This window comes from Sinohyriopsis cumingii, chromosome 7 (assembly GCF_028554795.1).
Source record: "Sinohyriopsis cumingii isolate HCF-2022 chromosome 7, ASM2855479v2, whole genome shotgun sequence".
NCBI classification, from domain to species: Eukaryota; Metazoa; Mollusca; class Bivalvia; order Unionida; family Unionidae; genus Sinohyriopsis; species Sinohyriopsis cumingii.
This window is the reverse complement of record NC_142967.1, coordinates 116,665,529-116,679,062: the sequence shown is the minus strand read 5'-3', so window position 1 is coordinate 116,679,062 and position 13,534 is coordinate 116,665,529. Positions and strand designations below refer to the sequence as shown.

Here is a 13,534-nt window from a genome sequence, read left to right as displayed (position 1 = left end):
GCAAAATATCTGATAAAGAAGTCGAAACTCTTCGAACGCTATTTGAGATCCACTGTCAGAGTCCTGATACTTTTGCATCGGCTCCATCAATTACACATAAACACGAGACAAAGTTTTGTCAGAATCATCTCCGAAATTGCATTCGATCACTCGTTCGTGATATTGCTTAGAGTTTATTCTGACAAATATTCGTCTGACGTCATCGTTATCAAAAACAGAGTTATTTTGTACTTGATTATTACAGCGTTCTTGTCGCTGAAATACAAGTATATGTCTCATTAACTGTTCGCGAGGCGCTGTTGTTATTCGCCATGTGTTACCAGTTGAATTTCGTACAGCTATTTGGTAAACCTTATGCTGTGCGAAATATATTTGTCTGCTCTACCATTATCAGCTGTTCTCAAACTACATTGAACTTCAAGTACGGCTTTATGAGGAAGTAAAACACATCGTCATCTCCTGTATTAAATGTTCTGATACCCATCTTGTTAGGCTCATTAGAGTTCTCGTCGGATATTCAATGTACTGGAACAACGTTGCAGAGTCGTCTAAGGTTATCTCATCAGCAAGGTCAAGGTAACTTTTACTGGCATTTTTATTGTAGCCGTTAGACAAAATCGTGATTATTTTACAACCACATAAAACGCAGCAAAATCGGGTTTTGGTCAAGCTTGGGTTAATAAATTTCTAATAATATTTTCTGCGGCCGGAGACAACAATTGTTAGCCGTTGTTATCATCGCACGTGCTATTTCTGACGATGACGCTATACCAGAAATAGCATGGTTTATATTTGAACCACTTGGTACTCCAGCTTTGATTATATCAGCGACCTTTGTCCGACAGCTGTTCCTACTGCAGATGAGGTTCCTGTTACGAATGGTTTTGACGCGTCTAACGTGATAGGTGCTACTTTGTGACCTATTCCAGCTGTATATTCTATTATCTTAGAAAATATATTTTTTTTTTTTTAAAAAAAACACCTACTAATTTTCTGTGGTAAATATTGCGTTGCTTCATCTTGTTATACAAATTGTCTGATAAAATTGGCTGTGATTAGTTAACTAATTATGGTGAGCTAGATCACCATGGTCAGCTACTGACACGCAGATGAAGATAGTAAGTAACAATATTATTGTTAAGATCAATGTGACGGCCTGATTGATCGGTAAGTGTCATCGTGATGGATGATATTTGATTTTCGACACCAACATGATAGTATATTATCTGTCTTGGATTGATTTGCATTAACGGACACGGTGATCCTATTGTGTTTTGTCTGCCAAGATCAATGAACAATTTGTTTTTTAGTGTTACTCTTGATCATAACGTGTTGTAGTTCGAAATGATCACAAACTTATCAGATAATATTCCGCTGATGCCAACGGTTATAAGATATTTTATCGTTTTGTTTATATATGTGACGTTGTAGGCGCCTTGTTATATCTTAACAGATTTCCAGTCGATGATGTCATTGGTTTTCAACCAGAACGTAAAATCATCCTGGATGTTAGTTTTAAAATTTGCCGTAGAGAGTGTCAGATAATAGCAGATACTAATCCGATCTCATACTGATCAATTCCAATTTCAACAACAGGATTATAGAAAAAAACTGAAAAGTTTGCGCCGTCCGATTTTGTCTGAGATGAATCGAGTAGCAGCGTAATTGACGACATTTTTATTTGTTATTCGCAGACAAAAAACATAATAACGTGTTTGCGTTAGCGAATTAATTCACAGCAAATTAAGTAGCTGTCTAACACGTACTACTCGTCCGTCGTTAAGGACCCGTTCGGTCTCAGATGATCAAGTATTTCAACTATTTAATTGTCTATTTCTGTTTAGTGTTTCCAGCTTCTTTCAAAGAGATTATCAGCGGCCGAGTTAAAGATCTCCAATCATTACCCTGATGTTTCTTCCACAGTATCATATTCAGAATCTGTTTCAAATTGTTCATTATATTCTATATTCTGCTGGTCGATTTTTTTGTTTCTTCATTTTATTTAATTCCTCACTTTTCATTTCTTTCGCCATTGTTTGAATTATTTTTGTAGCTGTAAAACCCTTTTCAGATCCTAAAACACTTCTAGACATATCTTAGCAGTAACACCTTGACAGAATATTTTATAATTTATATTCATCATCATCAATTACCGTTCCGGAATCAAATTATTTGTGCCACATCTGCGCTTTGCATTAAATTATTCAAATTTTGTGAAAAGAATATTTTCATCTTTAGTCCATGAACTTATTTGTCGTGTTTTTCCGACATAACATATCTTTTGTTAAACTCAAAGGTAAAATATTCTGTAAAATCATTTTTTTCCCTGCAAACCGTGTTTTTATAATTTTCTGTTTTTTTTTCTTGTTTACGTCCTCAAGGATGTGCTGTGTTTCTCGTTGTTCTCTCATCTACTCATTAAATAACATATGTTTTTGTTCATATTTTGTAAAACCTCAGCTTGTCGTACGTCATGATCACAGATTCTCTCAACAATGTCCTCAACAATTTTCTTTTGTCCTTCTTCGAGTAGTCCTCGCAACCCTTATTTAAACAGTTTTTTTTAGATCATCTGTTGATACTTTATCAACGCTGGGTTGTTTGCCATGTACAGATTCGGTGATAGGCTTAAAGAGTCTTGCAGTTTCTTCTGCGGTTTGTTGTTGCCCAGCACGTTCTTGCTCAACTTTTTCTTAAACGCAGCTCTTGTAGCCACATATTTCTTTAGAACATTTATCCGCGTCTTGTCCATTATTGTGAATAACACATTCATTTTTTACTTCTTTACAGTCTAAAAACTTATCATTTCCACGTCGAAACATATGCTTGGTATCTCTGGCAAGTTTAATGAATAAGAAAAACTGTGATATCCATGAGCTGCCTTATGATAAAAGATCAACAAAGTTGTCTCTGGAAAAATCACCGCATTGTTCACGTGATATATTTTGCTCGTCAATATTGATCAACCGTTAAACAGTATAAAGCAACCCGTATTTCTTCGATAGAACATTCAACGTTATAAAAAACTTTGGGAAGATAAATTGCATTACGTCTTCGATTTCTTGACAGTGAAAAATAAGATTTGATCTTATCCATTTCAGTGTTGCTCAACGGAATATCATCAAAAACGATAATCTTATGTTCGTCCGAGTCTAGATCTGCAGCAGGAACAAGATCTTTATGTGTCCTTATAACAAATATATCTTTACCAACACCGAGTTAGTTTTATTAGTTTTTAGTTGTATTCGTTAAGAAATTTGTATGTGTTCTGCTGAGGATTTTTCGTATAGATATAACTCGATCGTAGTTGAATATGTTGTTGAGTAACAAGTTCATAGCAAGTTAGTCCTACTATCAGGTAATGACAATCCGCTAACTGAAAATTGTGCTTATTTTTTATTACTCGATCGGCATGAAAGTTTATTATGCTCATCACATAACGTGTATAAAATGTTATCAGCAGCTTACCATAAAATGAGCTACTATATAACATTTGGTACGTTAGTAAGTGGTTCATCTACTGAAATAACAGCAACTGCAGCTCCAGATGTTGATCGAACAAATTAACTTAAGAAGACCGGTGACACAATTACCGGCAACCTTATAATGTCAGGACAACGAGTGTTATATCTAGAAAAAGTATATCCTTCAGTCAAAGTCAATAATACACAAGTGGTAAGCTATAATCAACTAACTACACCTGTATCTGAAAAACTTTCACTTGCCGGTGGAACAGTAACTGGTAACATAAAAAAACATGAACAACAACAGGATAACAAGTCTCAGCACATCATATCCTCTAAACAACGCTGACATTGCATAAGCGGTAAGCTATAATCAACTTACCACAGCAATATCTGAAAAACTTTCCGGCGGCATAATGACTGGTGAAATCAACATGACAGGTAAGAAAATAATAAACCTGGAGATAACGTATCCACCATCTAATCAAAATATTTCTCAAGCGGTAAGTATCAACCAACTCAATACAGTAACACATTTAAAAATAAGCAAATCTGGTGATCTTGTACCAGGGACTATTTCATTTATCAACGGTGGTAAGTTAACATGACTACCAAAAGACATTCCTCAGAGTGGAGAATCAGATGTAATATCTTATGATCAGCTGAAAGAATCGTTAACGATGTGTCTGAAACATGCTGAAGGATCACTGACAGGTTCGTTTGACATGGGAGGTAAGGTGATATACAACACATATCTCTATAATACTCTACTGTCCAATAACAGCTGGGTAGCAAACGTAAAATTTGCAAGACAAAATTTTGTGTTACATTCCGGCGACACAATGAGAGGCACGTTAGACATGGGAGTCAACAATATATCATCAACTGCGTTTCCAACAACAACATCGGACCTAACAAACAGGAATTATGATATGACAACCGATTATACCTCAATACGAGTAACAAAATCGGGAGCCACAATGACAGTCACGCTAAACATGAGATCAAATACAATAATACCAACACACTGTTCAGTATCTCCATTTGATCTGACAAAATCTTTTATGTCGACGTGGCAGCAAATAATGCGGTTGTTGTCCCAGGAGCCATTGATATGGGTGTCAACAAGATAACATCAACATATGTTCATGTTGCTGCATCAGATATTGTAAATAAACTGTACGTAGATAGTGTTGTTGTTGGCAGAACAAATCGAGCTCGGAGTAACGTCATTTATATTCCACATCTTGTTGATTCACAATATCCTGGAAATAATCAAAATTTTGCTTTCGCGTTTAACAGCGTCATATCTGGAGGTCCCAAATGGACAACATATATAGAAAAAAGCATTGTTTGGATAAAAAATATAATCGACAGCATCTGTCGCCGTTTGGAAGTTTCATTTACGAGGACGATTAGACGCTGGTGTTGGCCGCATATACAACTGGAGATTAGAGGATCAACAGATAATACCACATGGACAACTCTGTAGAGCGCAACTGGTGCTTATCTCAATGAGTCAACAGTTTTCTATCACTGATGATTACACGGATAACAAGCATATTTACTTTAGTATATATGTTGGCAACGCATAAATTTCCTACCGAGGTCTGACAGTGTTTTAACTGTACGCGATTGATGATTTAGTATAAGTATCGTATATAATGTATATTGATCCTCGATCAGAGTCGCAAAAGAGTTTTATAACACTATATTTGATCCTCAAAGAAAAATAGAAATAGCTTGACGTTTATCAGCTAGACCCCCAAAGCGCTAGAGTAGCTCAAGGAGTTAATAAAAACGCTAGAATGAAAAGTTTAACACTCGAATCACCTGATATACAAGAAAACGAAGACAATTTTGTTAGAGTTGCTGGAATGCGAGGTACACAGCTAAAAAAAGCTATGCGAGACTTTGATGTCATTAAAATGTATTGTGAATGATAGCGAGAAGCGGCGATTACGAGTTGAGTCGCTGTCGACAAATACACTGCTTGAGATTACCAAGGAAAATTATATTACATCAACAGATCTACCTCGTAAAAACAAAATCTCGCGGTGGTAAGAAACAAGAACAAGATCGAATAATAAAGTTCATGATGAACTTGACGAACTAGCTGAACAAGAAACATCGACTCCCAAACATTCGTAGGATAAGAGATAGTTTTGCTAAACGTAGAATATTTCGTGTGTTGGGTATAGACTATCCTGACAAAAAATAACGTTATTCAAGGTAGCAGATAATCACGATGACGCCAATCCGTTAGCGACAGCATATCTGATATTAGTAGATTCTCTGAAAAACAGCTACACTGATAGCAGTAAATACAATCGAGCTAGCGATTTCAATATTACAGCAATGCTGAACGAGATCTAATTTATCAACATTCGATGACAAAACAAGCATTATTAATATTATTAACAATAGTGCTTATGATATATTAAATCATGATCTTAACATACAATTTCATTAAGATAGAAGCTGACAGAAACAAAACAAAAATAAAAGAGATTTAATTATCTGGTGTCTAAGCCTAATGGCAGATAACATCAACTGATAAACGTGGATTTTTGTATTTTGCAACAGCATATGCAATACTTGCCCAACATATGGTACTTAAAATATTAAAATTGATGATATGGTACTTAAAATATTAAAATTGATGATTTAAGATTTGTATTAGGTTATACTGATTATATAAAAGATCTTTATCAAAATAACGCGAATGATGTCACCGAAATACCAACGATTTTTGATCCTCCACTTAATGTGATCCATATAATTTTTTTTTATAATGTTAGGTGTAACGATACATCATCTGAGCTATATAACGAATTTAAATTTTTTCTTGTTGATCCTGTTAATAGTAAATTTTGTGATCTGGTTAATAAAGCTGTTGCTGAGAAAACGTTTTCTTTTGAGCGTTAACATTTGTTTGCGAAGTTTTATAATGACATAAGAAAATGGACGTGATCGACTTCAGCTATATATATTCCAGTTTCTCAGACAACGACGGCAACGAGCTGATCAAGTACTACATGTACTATCATAAAAAAACTTTATTGTATCAGAAGTGCAGAAAATATTACAACAGAATGATAAGCGTGTTGAACTATATCCCGATTGTATTAACACCAGAGGGAATAACATCAACAGGAGGAACAGCAAATCCATTATTGCTGATTGTGTCAGGAGCAGGTACTGCGTTATCAGCGATCAAGAAAAAATAGAACCAAAATATGAGAGAAAAAAAAAACGCGTCTTGGAAGCAGAAAACAGCGAGCTATAATAAAATATTGAATCAATGTCGAGCTTATATCGGAGATGAAACTTTTATATTGCTAGATTTGACACAAGAACAAAGAGTCAAAGGCGATTTACTTGTTAATATGATACCAACAGAGTTTTGAAATATGAGAAACAGTATTCAGCAAATTTTGTGTGAGATATGAAATACAGTTAAAGATATTACAGTGGAAGATACAACGTTAAAGATGAAAAAGAATTATCTTTCAAGGTAAGAATATGACAATTGTACGTTACAATGAGAAGTATATCACGTACTTCCAAAACAGAAACAAGATAAAATTGTCTGTGGTTTGATAAACTTGTTTTGATCACAAAAGAGCTTGCTAAAATTGTTGACAATTTTAATAATCCAATATCGCAAAACAAATACACAAACATTACAGCAGACGAGGAACTAAAACAATATTACGTTAATAAGATAATAGTTTCTCATGGAAACTATCAAAATGTTAGAACCTGATTCTCTTATCAGCGGTAAAATTAATTTGTATTTGTTCTGTCATAACGATGAGAGTTAAAAAATATCTCGAGAAATCTACAGCAATTTTGCGTAAAATGTCATATAATATTCTCTAGCAATTTTGTGCAAAATATATGAGTAGTCTTATATAAGGGGTGTTTTGTGATCAAACCACTATTTTGTTTGACGACGGCGACGATTCAATAATATGTCCTCGACGGGTAAACGATTATGAAATAACTTTGTTGTCTCAGCAAAGATGTTTTCGTAGTTGTTTAGACTAACTTGAGTGGGGCAAGGGGGGGGGGATTATGTTTTCGTCCAATACAAAATAGGGTTTTGGGACAGAAACCCCCTTATAAAGACGACTAATGTGCTACTTTAATGTCATTCTTAACAATGTAGGACAGTCCATTGTAGTAGATACGTCCGTTTACTTGTCCATAAGACATATTTGATATTTTACGTTTGCAAATCGTTTACTTTATATGTATCTTAATTTAGATGTATGGACTATGTAGTCTGAAATAAAGAATTCGTATCTTATTTTATATTTACTTAAGACTTTACTATTAAGAAATATATTAATCTCTGCGATTCTGGAAACAAATATTGACATTATTTAATTCTTTGAATGATGTATTAGTAGTCTATGCCACAGATCGTTATTTAGGTGTTTTTTCTTTTATTAAAAAATGGGTAACACATACGCTAATTGTAACAACTACGGCAGCTGCCAAGTAATACTAATTTAGCCTCTATTTAATGCCAGAGAAGCATCCCTGCCCTAAGCAGACATGTCTTAATTTTTCTGTTTTGGCATTTTAAACTTCTTGCTAATATTTTCAAAGTTGTTTACCAAGTTTAACTTAAGAGGATATTTCATCTTTTGTGAAATAACAGTCTCTAATGATCGAGCTATTTGGCTTGTTTATCTGTTAATATTTGAGATGGTCGAGAAAACGTTTGCTCTATGAGTTCAGTCCGGTGCTAAACAACTTAGTGAAACAGCTAAGGAAGTAACCGGCAGGGAATTTTCGTGTTTTGCGGGATGGCTGGCATGCTGATGAATTGGTCTTATCATACTTCAAACCATGATTCGGACCTTAAGACCTGCTTTAAACTGCGAAAGTAATATGGATAGACATTAGTATATTTGATGTGTTATTTTAAGCAAAATATTATACTGTCATTTGAAGAAGTTTTGTTATTTGTTTCAGAGCTTTGATACATTTAATGATTTCCACCTCTGAATTCAATATTTTATCATCGTCGTCCATGATTACTGAGTTTACTTCTACATCAATATTCTCATAATAATCTTTAAAATAGGCATATATTGGGAGACATTGTAAGTACAACATTGGATATAGGAAGGCATTATAGGTAGAACAATGGATACAGGGAGGCATTGTAAAAACCAAGAATGGATATGGGGGGTGGGGGGCATTATAAATATAACAACGAATATAGAAAGGCATTGAAATTACAACAACGGATATAGGAAGGCATCATAAGTGCAACAGTTGATATAGGGAGGCAAATTGTATTTGTCCTATGGGTTTCTCATAAATACATTTTGAAAATAATTATTTGATTAGCAGCAAAGATCTCACCAAAAGTGGGATATCAAAAATAAGATACATGTGTTATTAAAGGGTTACATTACTAGTTGAATTTAAATATAAACTTCCTTGATTAGACGATGGAAGAAAAAAGATTATATATCAGTTAATGATAAGGCGAGACAGATAATGAGGGAGACAGAAAACTATTTCATAAATTTGTATTTGATAGTCAGATTTTAAAGTTTATTAAAACTTACACAAAATAACATCGAATCTAAGACTGTACAATACGTACCCCCAAAAGTTGGATCTTAAATGGAGCAATTTACTTTTTGGGATCCTAACCTGTCTCAGGTTTTTTTTTAAAAACCCCAACCTGTTTTTGTGTTTCGATCCCAATCTGTCTCAGGGTCTTTTAAAACTCCCAACCGGTTTCTGGGTTTCGATCCCAATCTGTCTCATCTAAAAAAAAATCCTAATCGTTTGTGGGTTTTCGATCTCAATCTGTCTCAGAGTTTTGGTCCCAACCGGTAAATTGGCTTCTATCCCAATCTGTCTCAGTTTTTTTTTTATTCCAACCGATTTGGATCCCAATCTGTCTCTGGGGGTATTATCCCAACCAGTTTCTATGACAATACTAATATATTTAAAGACACTGTACAATTGTCAATTGAAAGTGTTTGAATTTCATAAAAATAGAAATAATTTCATAAATATTGTTACCCTCTGAATGTATTTTGTTGTATATGTTTCTAATTTGTTATTGCTAGATCTACTGTTGTGCATACGTTACTTAGTTTTCATAAAACTGTAAGCTATCGCACATCTGTTGCACTATTCGGGATTAGATATTCCAAAAACGAATTGTCTATAAACTGGATATTTTATGTTCTTGTCGCTTAAAATGCTGAAATTTGTCAGTTGGATTTTATGCACAATAATGAAAAACGCTTTGATTATATATACATCAGAATAAGTCATCTGTTTTGATTTTTCTTGTTTTGTTTTTCCTTAGCCAAGAAAATTTACTGTAACTTCTGTTGTTCTTCCTGTTCGTTGTTCCTTTGCTGTTACTTCAATTTCAGTACCACCAAAACTCATAGACACAAGGACACGTCTTTCTCTTCTCGGTACACGCATGTCGAGAATGTTGACAGACACGCTTCCAAGCTGTACACACCCCTCATCTGTGATGTACATTGGTGATCTTTGGGTCGATGCATAGACATCAAAGTCTATAGTACGTTGATTTTCTGTCACTGGAACGTAAGACAGTTCCTCTGTTGTATGATTGACTGCAATGGACTGACCAACTTCAACGTATTTTGAGAAGAGATCGATACAGCGAGGCCCATCTTTATATTCTCTCCGCTTCCCTACATTGTGGATTCTTTTGTCAAACGGTTGAATCATGGAAATACCGTAAGTATATTTGCAAACCCGCTCTGCAATAGAGAATGGACTGTGACCGAAAACCACTGCTCCCTTCAGGACTACTAGATCAGCTTCTTGTGGTATGATGACCCTGACATCGCGAAAGTTAGACTTGATGGCACCTTGAAGCATTTTGGATTCCGAAAATCCTCCCACCATCAAAATACTGGAAATTTCTCGGACTTTACTATCTTTCATCAGCTCTTGCACGTGGGATACTATGTTCTGAAGTGCGTCAGAAAAGAAGCTTTTCATCACAGAACCATCTACACAGAGCTTGTCGCGGGACAGAATAACTTTATCCGCATACCTGCTTTGCTTAATTACATCGCAAATATCTTCCCCAGTTGCCTTCTGAAAAATTTCTTTCAAGGAAGACGGAAAATGGAAAGTCACTTTTTTATCTTTGTCTGGAGATATCTCTTTCTTTTTTATCTCGAAATCTCTGAAAAGGTCTAGGTAATCTTCTGTGCTTTCGGTTTGAAAGCGACAAAAGACTGGATTCCCGACCAGGCTGTTGATGAATTGCTTAAAGGCCTCATCAACCCGAGTTCCTCCCCAGGCGCCACCACTGGCTTTGTGAATCTCTTTCAGCTTTCCTCCAGGCAACACCTCGTGAACAGTTATATCAATAGTTCCACCTGAAAGACACATAAAAACCTTTTTTTAAATGTTTCCTTTGAGGCTTTTAAATTTTAAGCTAGATAAAGTTAAAATAGTTCTTTATATTCATCTTATAAAATTGTATGTTGAGGGATTTGAATTGCTTTTCGTTATAAATTTAATGTTCAGATATGATCTACGATCCAGTTTAAAAAACTACTCCGTAAAATATTGGTACTGGGTGTCTTTCCTACTGTGAAGTATACCATATATAGTTACTTCACTTTATGTCATGTTTTCTTTCAATGGTTGCAATCCAGATTATGTCTAAAACAGGTTATGGCATACGTTGTTGTATATTGTTATGCATATATCATTTATAGTGTGTACCTGATTTTTTCATGATTGAAGGTTATAAATGGAGGTTTGCCTACATAACTATGCATGATTTTAAATTGTAAGCACGATATTTACTAGAATTTGAGTTAAAGGCATAGCCTTGCTTTCGAGTTAGTGAGATTTTCCACTGGATTTCCAGAATATTCTATTGCGTAGTAGGTCAAACGGAAATGTAGACAAATATGTTCATTTCTGTTATAGATAAGTCTCTGGGAACATATTAAGATTACAGTTGTGTTGGAATCTGATATCATTTTTGAAGAGGAACTATTTATTTAAATTATTCATTGGAATAACTGAAGTGGGCGTTGACTTCGGCTTAATATATTATTGCGTCATTGGTATATCAGGGCTTTCAAGGCTACTATTTTATATCAGGATTTTAATTGGAAACATGCTATATTCTTGGACATTTGTGATAGGACATTTTGGATTACCCTGAATTTAATTCACGTGACTGTAACGTCTTCTGAACATTCAACTTGGCACTTTAGGGAAATAAATTGTTTGCTGAATTTAAATTATATATATATATATATATATATATATATATATATATATATATATATATATATATATATATATATATATATATATATATATATATATATGTATATGTATATATATATATATATATATATATATATATATATATATATATATATATATATATATATATATATATCATTATTGCAAGACACGTGTGTAAAAATAGTATCGTTTATTAGGTACTTCTGTGATTGCAAACAAACAATTTACGCTCATGTAGAAGATACTTTATCTTTAGGTTAATTAGATTTGTTTGTGGATGAACTAAACAATCCGTTTGATCAATTTGAAAGTTGAAATGATACAGTTAGCAATGTGGACAAGTTCACTGAGTCACAAATGAAACTTTCAAACAAGCAAACGAAAGAACGTGATATTCGCAATGTCCACAACAAACGCGAGAAAATACCATTATGATCATTTAAACATTTAGGAGAAATGTTCGTAACTTTTCACAAATAGAACGGTTCAGGCTATGACCAGTGTTCTCAAGGTCTATTCAAATAGCATAGAAAAGTACATTGAGGCCAATGGCCATCGCATATCTATCAGATGTGTAATATTTTGTAAGAAAGTCAAAACACTAAATTCAATAAAAAAAAATGCAACTGAGGGATTTGGTAAGAAAACAAACAGCCTCAGAGCCATTAAGCCGAAACGACGAAGTCCTATTTCCGCTAGCAAAGGGCTAAATGGACTGCTACACATCAGCTGTTTTGCAAATTTCCCCGTTTAACGTTTTTGATACAATGTTTTGGATGTACGCTAGCGATAGAAGCCATACAAGTCATGTACGTGGCTAGGACCAATAAAGAGCATTCAAATGACAAGGCATAACATGTCTTCTTTAGCTGGTAACAAGAATGGTAATAAATATACTGACATTTATTCATCTTGAAATTCCCTCAAAATTAACTTTCTTAGTTGGTCCTGCAAATCATAATTACATGACACACATACTATGGGTTCCCACCAGGGGCGTATTAACCATTAAGCAGACTAAGCACGTGCTTAGGGCACCAGGGCCAAAGGGGGCACCACAAAGTTGAGAAAAGGGTGAAAAGAAAAAAAAAAACATATGAAGATTTGTAAAAAAATTGATAAAACTAGTGCAAATTGATCATAATGTTCTATTTCTTGATCATGGTGCACCCTAGGGTTATCTTCCCAGGTGTACGTGGAAAGGAGGGGGGCACCAAGATTTGTCAGTGCTTAGGGCACCAGTGAGCCTTAATCTGCCCCTGGTTCCCACAAAATTGTACTGTAATTTCGACTACATTTTAAAACAAAAATATGATTCTCCTTATACACTCAAACGAAACGAATGTGATATTCCATAGCCTCTTTTTGATGATATTGTGATTTCAAACATTCAACGACAGAACAGAAAGAAAGGTGCAGTAGGTTTAAGGCGACCACTCCACTGCTCAAATCTAATATGAGAAAATTTCCCAAATATTAAGCAAAATGTGTGACATTACCCCCGGCGTCTAGCACCATGTACTTGGAGCCGATTTTGAAAGAAGACATTCCGCCTCCATCTACCATTTTCTCTACTGGAAGAAGGCGGCAAAAAACAGATGCCGTTTCCGGTTCCAGTGCAATCCTAAAGTTTTCGTTCTTGATTCCTGCCTGATAAAATATAAATGCATATTTGCAAAACGTAAATTCGATTAAGGTTCCAGGCAGGTGAAAACGATTCTGTAATCGGACCTTTTCACCCGTAATATGCAAAATTGTCCCTCTCA

The 13,534-nt window shown here is 34.7% G+C and overlaps 1 protein-coding gene across 3 annotated transcripts in view; it reads right to left on the bottom strand.

The window, feature by feature from the left end:
- Nucleotides 1-6,580: 6,580 nt before the first annotated feature.
- LOC149795989 (heat shock 70 kDa protein 12A-like) overlaps nucleotides 6,581-13,534 on the bottom strand; it is a 44,295-nt gene continuing 37,341 nt past the window's right edge. For all 3 annotated transcript variants that reach the window (XM_089965901.1, XM_089965902.1, XM_089965904.1), the window contains 2 exons: nucleotides 13,268-13,418; nucleotides 6,581-10,876 (listed from right to left, as the gene is read on the bottom strand). In XM_089965901.1, coding sequence (XP_089822027.1) covers nucleotides 9,813-10,876; nucleotides 13,268-13,418 — 1,215 coding nt within the window. In that variant the 3' untranslated portion in view covers nucleotides 6,581-9,812. The remainder of the gene's footprint in view (nucleotides 10,877-13,267; nucleotides 13,419-13,534) is intronic.